This window comes from Semicossyphus pulcher, unplaced genomic scaffold, assembly GCF_022749685.1.
Source record: "Semicossyphus pulcher isolate SPU_LCO1_2020_fin unplaced genomic scaffold, fSemPul1.0.p SCAF_17, whole genome shotgun sequence".
Taxonomy (NCBI): Eukaryota; Metazoa; Chordata; class Actinopteri; order Labriformes; family Labridae; genus Semicossyphus; species Semicossyphus pulcher.
Window position 1 is genome coordinate 20267418 of NW_027211681.1, and position 19781 is coordinate 20287198.

At 38.8% G+C, this 19781-nt stretch overlaps 1 protein-coding gene and 1 long non-coding RNA gene across 3 annotated transcripts; both read left to right on the forward strand.

Moving 5' to 3' along the window:
- The first annotated feature begins 2624 nt into the window (after window positions 1–2624).
- LOC138595415 (uncharacterized) lies at window positions 2625–7999 on the forward strand. 2 transcript variants are annotated; one of them, XR_011308472.1, is made up of 4 exons: window positions 2625–2677; window positions 2830–2900; window positions 7647–7739; window positions 7854–7999. It is a non-coding gene; the product is annotated as an uncharacterized lncRNA (long non-coding RNA). The 2 variants fall into 2 exon arrangements; XR_011308471.1 differs by having other exon boundaries at window positions 2655–2712.
- Window positions 8000–9551: 1552 nt separating this feature from the next.
- Window positions 9552–18619, forward strand: socs1b (suppressor of cytokine signaling 1b). Its single transcript, XM_069665990.1, has 5 exons — window positions 9552–9690; window positions 10282–10381; window positions 12205–12614; window positions 14789–14976; window positions 16860–18619. The coding sequence occupies exons 3-5, from the start codon at window positions 12411–12413 to the stop codon at window positions 17182–17184; spliced, it is 717 nt and encodes a 238-aa protein (XP_069522091.1). The 5' UTR covers window positions 9552–9690; window positions 10282–10381; window positions 12205–12410; the 3' UTR covers window positions 17185–18619.
- The last annotated feature ends 1162 nt before the right edge of the window (window positions 18620–19781 follow it).

Below are 19781 nucleotides of genomic sequence, written 5' to 3' on the forward strand. Positions count from 1 at the left end.
ACTGTTTGTGAAGAAGCATGGACTATTTGGAATGTCTAAATGAAGACCAACATGAACTACAGAGGCCAGCCAGACGAGTACTTGTGTAATCGGAGTGCTGCACAGCTACCTGAAGCACTGCTGCTGTCCTGATCCTCCAGTTGCAAATCATCATCAAGCAGATGTGCCCATGGCTGAGGCCAGCGTTGACCAACAAGGACTTGCATACAGAGATACTTTTACATCGAAGCACAACCAGATGAGATTTGAATATGGAATGTATTCATTATGGATTAGTTTTGCTTTTTAAAAAATGTAAATAGTGTGCAGCAAAATTAAACGAAATCAAGGTCGTCTTAAGATATAGTTTGTGCTGATTAAAATCCTCCATTAGAAGCAATAAACTCATTTGGTCCTTAGTTTGAAAGAATAATAAAGATCGACACAGACAGTGGAATATATTCACCAAAAACAAGTGACCATCTTTGGAATATTTAACATTTGTGCTCAGGTCATCATCTGGTGCACCATCCAGAGGTTGCTGGTGCTCTATTATTCCAGACAGCAAGTCACTCAATTCACCAGTATTAAATCACCTTCTTCTGATCTCTGCAAGCTCTATTTATTTCTACCACAGTCCATAAAGGCAGATATCATTCTAAAGTTTATGTCACAAAAATAGAAATATGAGAAAAGATAAATACTGAAAACAATACAGACATCTCACAAGAAGTTAAACTTTTCTCTTCATATTTTCCTTTGTGTTGAATTTACTGCAAATTGCAGCCCAACCACTCTTCTCTTGCTCAGTGAAAGCAGTCTGGCATTTACTTTCAATTACTGGATTGTTGGACACTGTTGTGTTTTAGTAGAGTTTTTTCAGGAAGTATTTTGAACAAAATCTCTTTGCCTCTGCCGTTGTTTTATTTCAATATTCACACCAGTCAAGGTGCTTTTCGATTCCATTCCGGGTTTTTATAAGCACTATTAGACCAACAGCGTGTGCTCATACTTAACCTAATGTGGCTTAACCCTGGTGTTCACTTTTAGGCTTACTTACCTTACTCCAGGACATAGTCACCAACTAACTAAGCTAAACTTGGGCCACGTCCATAAAAGCCACTTAAATTTCCTGGTTTAACTAGTACACAGTAAGGCCTACTCCTGGCTTAATCAAAGCCTTGTCTGTGAAACCGTACCCTCAATAGAGATAAATGCAGACTATAAACGGCCCTCCGAATAGTTACAACCTTGTTTAGCCTCTTGAAAAATCAGTGTTGCCTGACACCTGCTGGTTTTATCTAAAATGTTATCTGAGATGGAAAGAGCCTTACGACTGACACACTGAAAATGCCTGTGCAAAATAAAAATCTGTGGAAAGTATGCGTTTTCCAAACAGCTCTTCCTTTTTGTTTATTCACCAGCCTTCAGATGCTGAGTACAAACAGTGTTTAAACTATAAGCCTGCCTTTCATGAAAAACAGGAACAATCTCTGACATGTCCCAGACTTCTTCATCTCCCTGACTCTTCAATTAAAATCATACGAGTTTTAAAAGAGGCACTGACACAGGCTTTATTTCAAAGAGTGTCTTTCACGGCTCTGGGCTTGTTTCTAGAAGGAAAATTGCCTCATAATGTTCTACATAATGAGATTGTTTCCCCTCTTGTGTTCATTTTAATAGTTATAGTCCATAGCCTTAAACAAAAGTGTCAATACCTCAATGTAGAAATGCTTCGATCCAATGTTAGAGTCCTGCATTCAAATTCTTCTAAGTAAAAAGTGCAGTATTAACAACAAAGACAAAATTCTGTTAGTAAGAAAAAGTTATTTAGCGAGGGCAGGAAAAATCCAATAAGGGAAAATCCACAAAAACAGGGCACGCAAACACAAAGAAAACGAGGCTGGAGCGCATCAACACGCTACGGCTACAAAGACAATCTGGCAAAGGATAGGTAGAAACACACGAGTATATATACAGGTCAGACTAATTAGAAATGAGACACAGGTGTGTGTGTGTGTGTGTGTGTGTGTGTGTAGGGGAAAACCGGCGGGAAACTGAACAATGACAGGAAGGTCTTTAACACCGGGATAACAAAATAAAACAGGAAGTGAACACAAAGCAAATGAAGACATAATAACAGGTTAAACAGAATATTACGGTAACTTACATTGTTAATAAATAGTAGTAGAGTACATAATAAATATTACTTAAGGGTATGCCCTTAGTAAATGTATTAAGGTACTTTCCATCATTAGCCTACCATGTAAATACGTAGCCTATTCTCACACATAAAACAACGCATTTCTAGAGTTAGTGGAAAAACGGAATACTGGCTATGATAAAGCTATATTTTCTCAAGTGAAATAGTTCCTCATGATTTCCAAAGAGTTAACAGTAACAAAGCATATTCTCTGTAGAAAATAATAAAGAAAACACCCGTAAAACAAAACGTTAACGTACTGTATAAGAAGAAGTTGCTTGTGTTCAGGTGGATAGACAGTCCTGTGCCATAGACTTTAATCTTGCGCCCTCTTGTGGCTGATTAAAGAAATGGTAGGTACGTGAATCAGCCATTTGTGTAACTACCCACAAGCCCCGCCCACCGGTTCACATTCTATTGGTCAGCACTCTCCATCGACGCACATGATTGGACAGGATGTGCTTTCCCGGAACAACGTGCACATAGAAAGATTGTGTAAGTGTTCCGTCCTTTCTCCAACCTACAGAGCAGTAAGTTTCACGTTACACCTACAAAATGTTATCTTAAATCAAACCCAAGACTCAGGAGTTAACATTTGGGTCAAGACAAACTGTGTAACGTTACATTTTAATTCAAACTGTCTGCAGGTATGCCGACGTCTCCTGTTAAAACACGGATCCCCCTCACAAGCTTTGGTCACCTCATAACAGAGGTTAAGGTAAGAGCAGGGTTTGATTTGTGCATGACAGATCTGTACCTGTTCTTATTGAGATCATTTTAAAATCAATTTAAGCAATATTAGCAAGCAAGAAATTATTTGCATAACCCTGTTTTATAACTTACATCAATAATACCTTTTGTTATCTTACGCCCTAATTATATATATGACTTAATCTCTTTTCTTTTATACCTCTAATGATTTTACACATGAGGTGGGGACCTTTAATGATCTGGAAAAACTACTCTCTTTATTTCTCTTGGTGTAATCATTTGAGATAATATAAGTAGAACAAGAAACAGTCTAAAGAGGAACATGCTATTTATTGCAGTCAATGTTGCTTTTCATGAGCCCTGGGTGTTTGGTTATGTTGTGTGTTTACTGCCCCAGAAGAGGAATAAACATTGCTCTAGCATGTCGTGTCTTAAGAGGCCGGCTAATGCCAAGATACATCCAGCAAGTGTTTTGGTCTTCGTAGCAGACCTCAGACTCTTGCCTGTTTTATCAGAGCAGAAAATACCGTTTCTTTTAGCATATATGTACTTGCATTGCTGGAAAAAAACCTACCCGTGGTGACATTATATGGCAATGGGAAACTATGTTATTATTAGGGATGCACGATATTCTTGCCATGTTATCAGTATCTGCAGATGGCATCGGCAGATATGTACTTTTTCTGCCGATAAAACAACACTTTAATTCTGCCTAAATGCTCGATGATTCCCTAAAAAAGCTTGACATAATGCCATGACATGAACTCGAGTGTGTGCCCGCACTGCCCGCACCATGCCTCTTCCGTCAAGCGTGAAGAAGGGTGCAAGATGTCTGCGGTATGGCAGTTTTTGGCCACTACACCAAAATAAGAGTAGGCATGATTTCAATTCCACTACAGGGGAGACTTGACGTTCTCTGCAATGAGGTGGAAAAAAACATGTGGCTTATATATCAGTATCGAAATCGGCAATTGGCAAACACAATATCAGCATATCGGATATCGGCAAAAAATCCAATATTGTGCATCCAGTTATGTATTAAGGGTTAAAAAACAATGAAACGTGAAGTTCTTTTTTAAGAAGTGTCCTTGGGCAAGCCACTGTCAGTTGTACGGCTGCTGCTGCACAGCCACTTTCAAATATGTGGTTTTCCAAAGTGGGACGAAGTGTTTTTGTAGTAGTTTTATAGTATGAACAAAACACAGCTGCTGTTTGTAAATGATTTCAAAATCCAGCTTCCGATCCATCACTCTCCAGTCAAATATGTGCTTTCATGTTGTAGGCTGAGAGAAAAAAATACGCATTTCCTCTGCTAATACCCTTTTCAGAATAAATCAGCCTTACAGAGCGGAGCAGCCTCGTCAGCACTCTGCTGTTGCCTCTGGCTCATTTCGCACAAGTCCAATGTTTACAATGGGAATTATTCTCTTTCATGTGAATCCCTATATTCTGCATTTCCCCCCTCATGCACTATAATCAGATGCCTCAGATCAGTTCTCCATTAAAGTAATTAAATTCATTGTATTTTGATAAAAAGAAATGCTGTGAAAAAAGATAAGTGTCCAACTACTTTTGCATAAGACCTCTAAAATGTCATGGAGGGGCGCTGGTTTAGCTCAGTTGGTAGAGCAGGCGCCCCATGTATAGAGGCTACAGTCCTCGTCGCACTGAACGCAGGTTCGACTCCCGATCTGCTGATCATTTGGTGCATGTCGTCCCCAACTCTCTACCCCCCACATTTCCTGTGTCTCTTTTTTTTTTTAAGATGATTTTTTTGGCCTTTGGCTTTATTTGTAGGACAGCTGAAGAAGAAAATGTTGGGAGTAGAGAGTGGGGGATGACATGCAACAAATGATCGGCAGACCGGGAGTCGAACCTGCGACAAGGACTGTAGCCTCTGTACATGGGGCGCTTGCTCTACCAACTGAGCTAAACAGTGCCATTTCCTGTGTCTCTTAAGCTGTCTTATCTAATAAAGGCAAAAAGCTTTATGTTATGTTGCACACATCATAGAAGACATTTTGCAAAACACACAGAATTGCTGAGAGTTAATTGAAAAGATTGATCCCGCTCTGGTGTCTGTAAGAAGTATGAGACAAGAGCCAAGAGACCATTGGCTTTGCTAAGTTTAGCACAAAGGCTGGAAGCATGAGTAAGCAGATAGCTTTGCCATAACTTAAAGCTCCTGTGAGGAACGTTTGGTTTGTGTTGATTTTGGCGCCCCCTGTGGACAACGCCGTACCTTTTATCTCTTGCTGATTTTGTCCTGTACATGCGTAAGTGGTGGTTTTTAATAAGAAATCTCATCCTGCTTTCTTTAACAGTCATATGCATCACTCACTTTAAGTTTCTGCCCTGGAAAATGTAAACAAAGGCAGCGTGCAGTTCGCCTGACACCTACCCCCCCGCCAGCAGTTTCAGGCATTTACAATAACTACATAGAAATAATCAATCTTGTCGCTGATGGTCTGGTTTGCTTCTAGGTATTACAGAGTAATCACAATTATTTTCTGTTTCATTACCAGTGAAAAACCTCCTCACAGGAGCTTAAACCTCTAGCAAAACCACAGCTTTGATTTTTGTTTCGATGTTTGAAACGAGATGTAACATGTTAATCAGCTAGCTCGAGCTATGCTGACAGATATGTTGCTTTTGGACAGGACCAGACTTCTCGTTTCCACCTGTTTCCAGACAGTCCAGTTGAGCAAACAGTGTCCTGACTGTAGCTTCATATTTCATGTTCAGACATGACAGTGATATCAATCATCTCATCTAACTGCAGGCAAGTTAGTCATTTAGTGAATTCTTAAAATTTCAAACAATAACTTTTCAAATATTACGCTAAAGCCAGGAGAAAGTTAGCTAAACTTAGCTTAACTTAGCTGAGCTTAAGTTAGCTACTTAGCTATACTGTGAAACAACAACTTGTCATTTTTGCTCTTTAGTTTTTAAGCAGACATGAAAAGTATAAATTAGTGAGCTTCATATGGGCTGGTTGGCAGTTTTGTTTTTAGTTGTATCAGTTCAGTTGTAAGCTAACTGCTTTCTGTTTATATGGTACGCTAGGCTAATAGTCTCCTGAAAGTAGCTTTATAGAATGGTATCATTCTTCTCATTTAACTGTATTTACACATGTAAACTAACTGATTAAACTGACCAGGCTGGATTTAAATGATGTCCCTTAAAAACATCCACATTTGTTTTGTGACACGACTTGGCTGAATATGAAAATATGTTCTGAATCATAAAACAGTAAACTTTCCTATCAGCAGTTCGGCCAACAGCCTGTCTTTCATGTATTTCTTTGGCAGCTTATGTTAGAGACTTTGGACACTTTGTTAATAATCTCAGCACATGCATTAAAAGAAAAAAAGCTTCAAAAAGGGAATTACAGCTTTAAGCTTTTATCTCACAGTCCAACTCTCATGGCAGGAACACTGTGCAGAGTCTGTGCAGAACCAGCTCGACGCTGCCAGCCAGTCCAGATGATTAGCTGGAGTTCCGGCTGTTGAATAATTCAGTTTAATCTATTTCAGCGGGCTTGTTGAAAGTGACTTTCTTGGCCATAAAACACTTTTTCATCCCAGTTCTGCTTCGTCATGCCAGGAAACAAACCGCCCTTTTTCAAACACTCTTTATTTGTGTGTTTTAATCTTAAATGTCACTGACTCCTGCACAGACATTACTCAATGTCTTGTCACGCAGTCCTCAAACATAGTTGCGTGCACGGCCCTCATCTCTATAACAATGCTCCTGCAGCTATTTTTTCCAATCATTCAATGTTTCACTTTCACTTTTACTGTGCATTGCTCTCATGCTCTTTTATATGGGTGAGCTGCAGGCCAAATTATATCACCTTTATCTTTATAGGCAAATAGTTTTATAACTTTGCAAGTTCTTATTTGCCTATTGACACACACACCTATGCAGGGGGGCTGCCATGTAAGGACAGGTAACGGGAGCAACTTGTTGTACTACAGTGCAGACAAAATAAAATTGCCTACAATTTTGATAATTGATTATATTTCAGTCATTTTTCAAGCTGATGCCAACTTCTTCAGTGTATTTATTTGCATTTCTTTGTCATTCATGACAGATTTCAGTTTTTTAACTGTTGGTTGGTGCAGTGGTTAGCGCTGTCACCTCACAGCTAGAAGATTCCTGGTTCGAATCCTGGTTCGGACGCAGTGGGCCTTTCTGTGTGGAGTTTGCATGCTCTCCCTGTGCATGCTCTATGCGTCAGTCCTTTGACTGACTGACCATCAGTCGAGGGTGTACCCCGCCTCTCGCCCAGTGGCAGCTGGGATCGGCTCCAGCAGCCCCATGACCCTGAACAGGATAAGCAGTATTGATGATGAAATTTGAAGCTGTTTTTTTTTTTATGTCTTCTGGACTAAATGATTAATCGGTTAATCATGTGGTTCGTCTCACTTTATCTCCTGAATCACATGGCCTACATTTGTAAATGTCGCTTCTGCTTTTGCAGTTAAAAGTTTTTCTTTCATTTTCATTGGTGGTTAGACGTATGTGCTACTTTTATGTCTGTATGACAAATTTTGTGTCTTTTTAATGTAAATGAAATTAATTTGCAATAAAATGTTTGTATATAATCACATCACTTTGTCTATTATCTCATCAAACTACATTTTGATATTACTTTAATATCATGAAAAATATCAAGTGTGGTTGCTGCAGCACTTCCTCTTACTGTGCGTGTGTGCGTGCATGTGTGCTGTTTTTGTGTGTGTTTCAGAGGCAGCTGTTTGGTATTGAGGCCCCGGCTTCTGTGGAACTGACCGGTTGGAGGAAGTACTTTAATAGCTACACGCTACAGGGTCGGCGAAATGTAACTAACACACATGAATACACGCACGGATGGAATAAGATATGAAAATGCAGGAGCTTTTTTACATATGACTCACCCTCAGTCACTTATATGTTTTTCTCCTTTCTCTTGCAGTGTGTGTTGGTTACTTATGGGGTCTTTGCTGTAACTGCAGCCGCCTACTTTATGCACAGACAAAACAAGAAGAACCAGACGTCCAGCTCTACGGCCTGAAAATGAAGGAAACAACACGACACTACCTGTTAATAAATTCTATTTAAATGCTCAATGCTGTCTGATCATTATTCAGTCATATTAACTCACACTGTTTGCACTGTTGCAGAGAGCACGGTTGTGTGTTCATGTGTGTGCAATAAAGCTGTTTCTCCACAAGGTGTCTATCTGTTGCACAAGAAACTGAACCATACATTTATTTTTATATAATTTCACAACGAAATATCCCTTTTTTATGGATAATACCAAGCATAAAATCCACGCAACATTTAAGCAAAGGCGTTCTTAATACTACTTCCATGTGCTGACACTGTGGGTTTCAGAGCATCTTCTGCAACAGAGAAATGTAGTTTTTTTACTGTTAAAATTATTTATGAATGCAACAAAGATTATATCTGTGATCGCAGACGTTGTTTAAACTGACGTCTTACGTGTTATTTTTCTTTGTTCATGGCTGCACCTTCTGCAACTTTTATATCTTAATTATTAAGTAACATTCTCAAGGATTTTTTTTTCTCTCTCTGGCGGCCCCTGTGGTGATGAGCGGTAATTGCAGGTTAGTCAATTTTTCTTCTCTAACAGTCTCTTAGCTATTTTATATGCATCTCTGTGTCACATTTGTTTGTCTTTTTATTAGGACTTGTATCATCTATATTAATCGACCTTTTCTTTGTTTGTTCTGCCATGGTAACCAGTTACGCTCAACTCTCATAGAGACCGGCAAAAAACAACACAACCCTTCTGCTTTGAAGTTTTTTCCTGGAAATGACACCTCCAACACCCAGTTCGTTATACTGCAATGACAGTGTTTGCAACAGTTGGCCATGGGCTCTATCACGATTGTGTTACGTCATTAAGTGATGGACAGTGACTAAAAAGTAATGTATTTAAATTAATCCATGCAACTGGCAAAAAAAAACTCCTTTAATCTTGCACAATGACTGCATTTAAATTATTGATGTGTTTTTAAACCATGAAAGAGCTATAACATATAAATAGCCTACATGTAGAGCCTTTTTGTTGAGTTTGTTTAATGCTTAAGTTGTGAAGGAATGGGTCAATTTCTTTTCACATAGTAACACATAGTTTGTGTTTAGTAATTGTTGACAGCCCTAACCTGCTTTACAGCAATGCAGGGAGGAGGAGGAAGGCCCTCATGAAGTGATAATGACACTTTGATGAGTTACTGATAACTCATAATGTGACAATAAGTAGGTGTACTTATTTAATGTTTCACATTCATTTTGACTTTGCGTTGTTCTCATTATTTAGATAAAAGATATGATTTCAATATAATCCTTCAATCTTGCACATTTTGCATTCAGTTAAGACATAATTTGTGCATTTTACACCATGAAATATCTGAATAAGAATAAAATCTGTGAGCTGCACGCACACACTAACACAGATGAACACAGAAACTCACACCCGCTGCTTGCAGATCACGTGATTTCGTGTAAATCTGAAGCCCAAAGTGAAAGCGAAAGCTCAGCACACCTTAACTCTCGAGTGTTTTTTTTAATCTAATCATGTTAGTGGGCGCGAGTGTAAAGCGCGTGCCCCTACTTTGACAGGACTGTGATGAATTTACGTTGCATTTTTTCAGCAGGTTTGAATCGGAAGCCCCGCCCCTATCACACGGTAACTTAATCGAAAGTAAAGATGTTTGCAGTGGAGACGAGCTGCGACCTTCAGCGCTGTGTGAACTCAACGAGGCTCTGACAGGCAGATACTGCACGTAAGTCCGCTTTGAGTTTAAGTAATGCAAAATTATTAATAGTTAATCCAAAAGCTTTAGCGCGCCATTAATAACCAACGTGCTTCTTTATTTATTTAAAATCAACAGATACAACGTAATCTAGAAACACACACATTATTCTGAATTAGACGCTTTTATTTTGTAGTTTTAGTCATATTGGGAGTTTAAAAAGAAATATGTGGACCTGTTTTTAAATGTCCCTATTTTAATTTGTGCGAAGTTATGACAGCATGCCCAGTCATGTAAACTCATACTTTTAGATTAAATTATGCCATAAGCATATCATATAACTCATCTAATTAAATGGCATTATATTTAATATGCACAACTTAAAATTAATTTATAAAGATGTTTATTATTATAGATTATTTTTACAAATCTTTTTGCCTTTTTTGTGATGTTTGCCAACTTAAAAAATAAATCTTTTAGTGCACCTTTTACACATATTCCTTTGCAGAGCTGTCTCTGAACTCCAAACACATTTGATCTCAAGTGAAACAATCCCATGAGGTTAAAGACCTGCCTGTCAGATTTAATTTCAGGATGTTAACATCTACTGTTGGTCAACAGCACAGGAGTCGCAGCCCCATCCCGGCCGGCTGTAAAAAGAGGACTTCGCTGATTTCCCAACATGGGCGTGTAACCCTTTAGAATCTGCTTTACTTATCAGGTATGTCAGTACAAAGGAGGAAACTTGACTTTTTTTGTTGTGCTCAGTGAAAACATACTTTATAAACACAGTCTGAATAAAGAACATTAAACATAAACCACTATGTGCAGCAGTATATAAAGATATAAGGGGGTAAATGATTACTAAAACAACAATAACCCACTATTTCCATGTAAAAGCTGTAACAATGAGGAAATATAATGGACAGGTACAGTGGACCTTTGTGTTACAGGGTTACTCAAACTGAAAGTTAAACCTCATTGTCATTCTTACATGTCAATTGGAGTGATGAATTACAGACCTGTGACAACAGAAAGTTTGTTATTATGATGGAAAAACATCCCGGTGTTAATAATCACATTGGCTAATTACTGCAGTACATCCTGCAGCCTCACAGAGAAGAAAACCAACCAGTTTAGGAGATTTTGGAAGTAAAATGCCCTTTTAAAGTAAGTTTACAATTTAAACACACAGCATCATATTTAAACTCAGTTTAACTGTTTAACAAAGGGGGGAAAAGGGGAAAAACAGAATGTGAAAAAGGTTTTTTAGCACATCTATACTAGTAATCTGGTTGGTTAAACAAGTAAAGATCTAAGTAATGTAATGCAAATATATTGAATATTAAACTTTATATGGAACACATATGAAAGTATACTTACTACAAACAATTTAGTATTATAAAGACCTACTTTTTGTTAAGTTTTTATTCTAATCATATATTCCATGTTGTAAGTTTGTCACTTTTTTTTTTTTTTTTTGAGGCAGTTTGTGACTTTGCCCTGAAATGGATCTTAATAAATAACTAACAACAAACAGGACATGTTAGAATATCCTTGCTCAAAGTCAACAACACAAAGGAAATCTACAAAAGAGCTTTTGTGTGTCTTGAGTGAGAAAGTGAAAGCATCCCTCAGTTACTAAGTTACATCCGCCCTTCCCAGTAATACAAATTTGTTGTCAGTCACATGACCTCTTATAGTGCTTTAGAGACACACACACACAAACAAGCTAGATAAAATGTTGCAACCGCATGCAGTTAAATCATAAAGATATAATTGGTACTTATATAATAACATATGTTTCTCAGTGCTCCTCTGCTGCTCCTCAAGGGGCGGGGGATCGATAAGATTTTATTGTTATCATGCTATAATGGATTTTAATCATTATAACATGATTGTATTCTTTTATCATTCTGTAATGATTTCTTTATGGATTTCCTTATTGATTTATGATCTATTCTCTGGGTTAAAAAAAGAGGACCTACTTAGATTTCTAGCGTCTCTGTGTCTGGTCAAAAAGGAAACAGAACAGACACACAGTGCATTGAGGACTGTAGCCTCTATGCATGGGGCTCCAACTCAGCTAAACCAGTGCTTCATGTTCACCTTTATTTATAGGACAGCTGAAGAGAGACAGGAAATATGTAGGAGAAGAGTAGGGAATGACATGCAGAAAAGGGCCGAGGGCAGGAGTCCAGCCTGCGCTGTGTCGAGGACTGTAGCCTCCTTGTGTGGGGAGCCTGCTCTACCCACTGAGCTACAAAGGGAGCTAAAAGAGAGTTAATATTGGATTTAGATTAGTCTGTTGGACAGAAACAGGACTCTAAATAAATAATAATTATGGTTGGATGTGACAATAAGCATCTGTTTAGCATATTAACATAGAAGCTAATGATATGTCTGTGTTGTGTTGAAAATGTTTGTTTCTGCTGCCCACAAGTGGCATAAAAGTCGGTTACTGTGATTTTCAACAGTATGAAATGCAGTGTAGTTGATTTAAAGATTTTGATGGTTGTCTGTTTTCATTTTTCTGTTTTTCAGATAATCACATTTTTCAGCAAAAGTCCTCAAGAACATCTGAAAAAGCATCTAAAAGATCTCGAGCTGTTTTCAAGTATGGAGTCCCAAAGAGGGCCGAGCAGCTGAACACCGAAACAGAAAGGAGTCGATGATGGAGGATCTACTGGTGAAAAGTGGAGGAACTGGAAGTGCAGCAGGCGGTCAAGAAGAGGATTCTCTGTTGTAGGATGGTCAGAGACGATCTTGATAAATCAGTAGTTCAGAGCCAGAAACCGAGCCAAAACCAACAGCCTGAGGAGTCCGCGGAGCCCGAGCGAGCAAAGAGCCCAGAGACAGTCAAACTAAAGAGCCCAGAGCCGACAGAGAGGCAGCTAGATTTACTACACTGGAACAAATTCAACTTTGAGGAAGAACCTGACACCTGGCGCCAGGTTAGTTCTCACAGTTCACTCACGATGACTCACAGTCTGAGAGTTTATTGTTTTGTGATGTTGATTTTAAAACAGATGGCTCGAGCGAGATTAAGACATCAAACATAGGATTTGATTCAGGCAACGTAAGATCCACAGGTGGAAGTAATTAAAGTTGTTGAATTAAAAATACGACCTCAGTTAGTAAATATACTTTAGGTACCAAGAGTACTCATTATGCAGAGTTTCCTATTGAAGGAAAAGGCAGAACTAACTGGAATTGGAACCTGTTCTACGATAGTAAATCATAACTGATTTGTTTTGACACTTTATATCTGTGAGGGAGCAGGTTACTTAAGCTGTCAAATACATGTAAAGTGCAATATTTACCTCTGAATAGATACCTCAGTAATAGAGGAAATAAGAAGCATAAAGTAGAGTGTAAAATGATTACAGAACATGTAAATAAAAACATGCTCACATAGATCTGTGTTTTAATATTTGAGAATACAAGTCATCACTTTAATAGGGACGTAAATAGGAGATTTCATGTGACTTTGATCTCAGAAAATGCATTTTTTTTTCTAGCCAAAGACTATATACTTGTAAAAATTATAACCATAATGTTGATAATAGTGATAACAGTGATTTAATAATTATATTAATAATGTTTTATGGTGCACTGGTATACCTCAGTGGGTGTACGGAAGCTGTGGTCCTCTGTGCATCAGCCATGAGTTCGGCTCCCGCCCTCAGGCCTTTGCTGTGTGTCATTTCCCAATCTCTTCTCCCAGTGTTTCCTGTTTCTCTTCAGCTGTCCTTTAAATTAAATTAAATAATTTCATATTTTATTTGATAGGGACAGATACAATATACATAGACAGACTGAGAACAGCCATCTGATGCAAGTATCCTTGTGTTTATAGTGTCTGCTTATTTGAAACATCGTCCCGAAAAGAAACTGAGAAGTTAGTGACAGAAAAGTAAGACAGAAAATACAAGATACAGTAAATAATGTTTTATTACAAATGTAAAAACACAGCTACGAATAAGTGTGTGCTTTGTTTTAGCTGCTGCAAAACAAACTTGATGTTTCTTATTTTTTAAGTATAAAACTCATCAGTGTATATAAAATATGGACTGTGCAAATCTGTGAAAAGAGCTCATGTGCATTTAACTTCAAAAGACAGTCAAGTCCCCTCTCATACACTCAAAATGTCTTTGGTTATTTCTGTGCCGTCGTTGTGAAACTCAACTTGAAAAAAGTCCAATGTCTGAGTTTATCTATGGACTTTGAACAAGGGCACAGAAACCTTTCACTCTCATTTTTGGGAAAAATCCGGATGCAGCCGCTCAACACAGGGCCTCTTATCTGCTAAACATTGTGTAGAGCGTGGTTATTGTCAGTGTACAGTATTATCCCTATCATAGCAATTATCAAAACAAAACATTCTTCATAGACCTTAAAGCCAGACAAATAAGATAGCATTGATTCATTTTCTTAAAGCAACACATAAATGTTGGAACAATGACAGAACAGAAAGGAAATTAGTGCAACTGGTTATATGTACTTAGAGAGGTTCTGGCAGGGTTCAGTCTTTGTTCCAAAGGGACTGATAAAAGCTGTGAGTCAAAAGTTCTAAGATTCTTTTTTTAGCCCTGAATAGTGCCTGCAGGTGTGCTTTCAGGCTGCACATATCCTGTTATTGGAGAAGTTTGCATCCAGACCTTTCTGCCAGAAAGCCTCTAGGAGAGCCTCAGGTGATGCGGGATATAAGGTCTGTGTAGGGAGCAGGTCAGGGTAGATAAATGGGTCAAAAATAAGACTTTTAATCGGGACACTGCTGCTCCGGCTCTTGTGAAACCAAAAGAAACAGTAATCTCTGAAACCTAACCAAACAACACCTGTTGAAACACCTGGCAGTAGCTGTGAAACTGTCAGTTTTCTAAGGTTAAGGCACAAAACCAACTTGGTTAGGCTCAGAAAATAATCACGTAAGAGCTTAAAAAAACGTAAATGTTGACTTTTGGTTTCTCATGGGACACCAACACCTGTCTCCTGTGTGAAAGAGAAAGCGCTTCCTGGCAGAAATCTCTCAGTCTCTTTTATTTAAAGCGATTGGGAGCTACATGTAACAGGTTTGTGTCGTCCGCACACGTTAACAGATTTTTTTATCTGACCTTCTCTGCTGCAGCCACTGTCCGTTGCTGATGCCGAGAGCCTGCCCACACACCTCCGTCCATTCAGCAGCGCAGAAGAGTACAAACTAGTGAAACACACGTACCTGCAGCTTCAGCACAGCGGATACTACTGGGGATCGATGACCATGGAGGAGGCACACAGCATACTCGCACACGCCCCGCTGGGCACCTTCCTCATCAGGTAAGATCTCATCTGAAAGAGTTGATTCATATTCAACTTTCAACACTGTACTCTTGCTGAGTGGAATTTTGTTAGATCTGCTAGATGAATTTCTCACCTATGTGACTTTTTGGGGTAAATAAAGGATTCATTCAAACAAAATAATAAATTCAGTCGATGCAATATATTAAAACTGCTATTGTTTGAATTGGTAGCACATTTATGATGTAGGATATAATTATCGTATAAAGAATGGCTGGCAATAAACTGTCTGACTCCCGTGAAATGTCAAACACGAATACATTAATGTGTGATAAATGCTAAAAGAGCTAACAAGCCAGGTATGGTGAGGACAGACACTGACACCTGCTTATTAGTGCTAACATATTAATAACATAATACTAGACTTCGAGGACAGCCTGTTAGTACAATTAAAGCTCCTGTGAGGAGTTTTTTGGTGGTTTTGAAACGGGCTGAAATGAATACTGATGCATCTATATGACCTCCAAAAGCAAGTGAGACCAACGGGGACCAGATTGATTAACAATACATAGATATCTTAATGCCTGAAACAAGGAGCAGCACATGGGTGAAACAGCATTTTCCACAGCGAGGATTCTCGATGAGTGATATGTTTCAACGTTAATAAAGAGCAGGATGAGACACGTGTACAGGACAAGATCAGCAAAAAGATACTTCTTTGTCTGCAGGGGGCGCCAAAATCAACACAAACTGAAAGTTCCTCGCAGGAGCTTTAAGCTAAAATATTTCTCTGACATACATCAAAAGAGGTACCAACCAAGCAGAGAGGTCAAGTACAGTGACTGTATTAACTAAGGTGATACAGAGCATAAACCTAGCAGCATCCACTTGTCACTCAAATCGACCATGCCCCTAATTATGCTTTAAGCCTTATGCTGCATTCACATGGATTGAGGCAGACTGTAGACGGCAGACGGACAACACCTTTTGCACGGCACGCAAAAAGTAAACAAACACTCACAACGTAACGGCAGGATGGCAAAACGAAATACGCATGACGATGTTGCTATGGTGATTTTAAATAAACTATAATGATACATTTATTTTGTGTCATCATTTGATGTAATTATTGCTTATTATTATTGATATTCTATTGCAAACAAAAAAATATTGTTAGATTCCCCTTAAAACATAAGCTAATTCTTTCATTTACAATATGGTTAGTGAAACGAGAACTGCGCAACAAAAACAAAAACACGTGCTCACAAGGTTCGGGGTGCTGTTGAACCACAATGATCAGCCTCTGGTTGTCTAGGTCGCCCATGTTTTCTTGTTGTGATAGGCAGGTACGTCACATCTGGTTGTAAATACCGTTGTGGAGGACGGCAAAAAGTTTAAACAATTTTAACTTTGCGCGGCAATCCACCGTTACAGTTGCCGGCGATCTCTGCCAGCCTCACTACATTTTACCGTCCTGCTCTCGTCCACTAAAATGATATCCAGTTTGCCGTCTACCGTCTGCCTGAAGCCATGTGAATGCAGCATTAGTATGATTTTAACAGGTAAGTTATATCAAAATTCAACCGCCATATGTAAATAGAAGAAAATAGCTACCAAAATTGTTTTCTAGCAGGTTGTAAACATGTTTAATTCTGCAGTTAAGTTATGCATTGTAATATGGGGCCTAATGGGGATTGACTCACTTTTGAAGCCAGCCTCAAGTGGCCACTTACAGTACTACAGTTTTTGGCACTTTGCATTGGCTTCATTTTTCAGCCTTAGAGTTTTCTGCTTAATAATAATGGATGTGTATGTGGTATATTGTTCTCCTTTAGTTCCTTCTTTACAAATATTATAAAGAAGAAGTTGAGAATTATAAAGAAGTTTACACAAACTGACTGTATGCTGCTGTGTTGTTGCAGAGACAGTGGGCAGTCAGACGTTTTCTTCACTCTGAGTTACCAAAGCAACGACGGACCGACGAGTGTCCGGGTCCAGCTGAACAATCTGCACTTCAATCTTTACGGCAGCCAAAGGACTTTTTCCTCACTCTTCGCTCTGCTTGCTTATTACACCGGCTCATCCTGCAAGCTGACGGCGCCCTACCGGAAGCAGCGTCCGGAGCGCCTCAAGCAGATGTGCAGGAGGGCTCTAACTCGCACATATGGAGCAGAGAAAATAAGCACCTTACCTGGACTCAGTAGTCAGGATAAAGACTACGTTCATGCGTACCCTCACTGTATATAGAGACATGTGTGGACAGAGTGCCTTTTGCTGCATCAAGATGTTTTGTGTGAAAAAAACACATTTCTTAATTTGCATATTGTCTTATAGTTATTTGCACACATTATCAAAATGTTTTACAACACGCGTGGTACATAACATTTTTAATGTAATGAAAAGAACACATCATACACAGGACATATTTCTAACAAATAATACGTAGCTGCTGCATCAGTGCTTTTACAATTACATATCTGACTCACATCCATAAAGATGTCGACATTGCTGCTGTTTAAAGCTGCATTAATTGATGTTTGGCCACTAGAGGGCAGAAAAACACCAAAATCAAAAGAAGCGGATATATTACTTTGTTTACAACAGACGCCACAAGCCGCCGTGGTTGAATTTGTGTTCCTAATCATGTTATCTCAAGATGAGGAAGTAATTATCTCTCAGGACAAGAGAGATGCTTTCTGGAAATTATCGTTTAATTACTTTATTATCTTGGGAAAACAATAGGCAGTTTTCTCTTGATTATTAGAAAAGTAACACATTTTTACAAGAGCAATAAAGGTTGCTTTCTTGAATGAAGTAATCCAGCTTATTTGCAGGTATGATACTGCATTTATTCAATATGAGCATGAAGACTGAACTATGCAACTTTATGAAGTAGCCCTTTAAATGAGTTGAAAGACAATCACAAGAAAGTTACCTTTTTTCTTGAAGTAATCATGAAAAATCCACTTGCGTATCCCAAGATAAAACATTGATTTGAAAAAACCATGGCTCCTTGCCTCCGCAGTTCTTCAGTAGTTTTTAATAAATAAAAAATGTATGAGATTTAGCGAGATATTTATTCTTTTTTTTAACAACTAGTTGTTTACTTTAGGTTATTGCACCTGTTGAGCCAGAGGATCTTGGAGCAGCTGAGATACAAGTATACAGAAAATGCTGTAAAACCAGAACAATCAGGCTATAATGTTGCACTGAGCAGTAGCCATTTCATTTCAGTATTGTTTTTTTTGAAGATTATTTTTTGCCTTTGTTAAATAGGATAGCTTAAGTGAGACAGGAAGTGTGGGGAGGTGAGAGCGGGGGATGACGTGCACCAAATGACCAGCAGCCCGGGCGTCGAGCCTGTGATCAGTGTGGCGAGGACTGTAGCTGTCTGCTCATGGGTCGCCTGCTCTACCAGCTGAGCTGAACCAGCGCCCCCAAACAGTATTGATTAATGCAGCTTTAACTATTCATCAACACTTGAAATTGTTTGCCAGGAGTTAATCATGTGAAACAAGCAGAACTTGTACAGCAGTGTGATGCTTTGCCAAATGTTTTAAATGTTTAATAAATTAAAATCTTATTTCTACAATATGTACTGTAATGCTTGTGAAACCCTCACCGGAACAACTTGACCAGGCAAAGTGGACGACCGCGCTTTGCTACCAGGCTATGAGGGATCTCAAAAGGCCCTGCTCGTGGAGCTCTAAAGTAACATGTTGGTCTTTATTTTTAGCCATGCTAGCTGCGTTGCTATCGAGACAGCATGTCAGTCTGATGCTCAACATCTATTGATTGAATTGGCATGCAATTAGGTATAAATCTTCGTGTCTCCCACTGGTAGTGTTGTGGTGACTTTGGTGATTCTTTGGTATTGCCTCGAGCGCCACCTGAAGGTCAAAGTTTTTATGTGTCCAATGCTTTTGTTTTGGACCAAATCCCATTAGCATGTTAGCATGCTAAACTAAGATAAGGACCATAATAAAAATTATTAATACTCAGTTGCTTGTTTACATCGTTATTGTACGTAGCCTGTGTAGGCTAGCTGTTAGCCCCGATGACTGCCTTCCTTAATTGCAGCCTCACAGAGCATAGCATTGCTAGCATGGCTCTAGACTTGTTGTAATATGCATCTTAAAATCCAGATTTCATTCAAAATACAAAGCTAATTGTATGATGTATGTCTAGCCTAGCCTACTTTTCTTCATAGTTAGAAGCTTTTATAGAAATCAACATGCTTTTTGCAATTGTGCTGCATGACGTCAATCAAACTGGGACTTTAGAAACCAACAGATGCCAACTCACAGTTATTAAATAGTCAGTTTCTGGTCTTTCTTGAGCCGCCTCGACAATGTATTTTTGCAAATGTAAAACTTTTTGACACTTTTCTTCTTCTTCTTGCATTGCATTGTACAAGAGTGCAAAGCACTGGCACATATTTTAAATAGCTGTAAATGCTGATCACTTTAAGTATATTTTACTTCAGCATGATCACACTACATAGAATTGGTGCATGTGTAGAATGGCATTGAGACACAGCTCTGTTATCTTTTTTCAGCAGATACGGCTCAATTCTCAAATATCATTATGTTTGTTTTTTTGTAAATGGTCTAAAATGTTGTTGGGGGGGGGGGGGGGGGGGGGGCTGGATGGGGCCCACAACTCATTTTGGCCCAGGGACCCCGTAGCTGGTTAATCTGGCCCTGTATGAAAAAAGGCCTCTCAACTGAACGACTATCTGCCATTCCAATCAGAAAGGCTTTACACAGCTGAAGCATGCACATACACACTGCATGATTTTTTATGAAGTACCAGTCGTCTCATTTGTTCTACTTCCTGTCCTA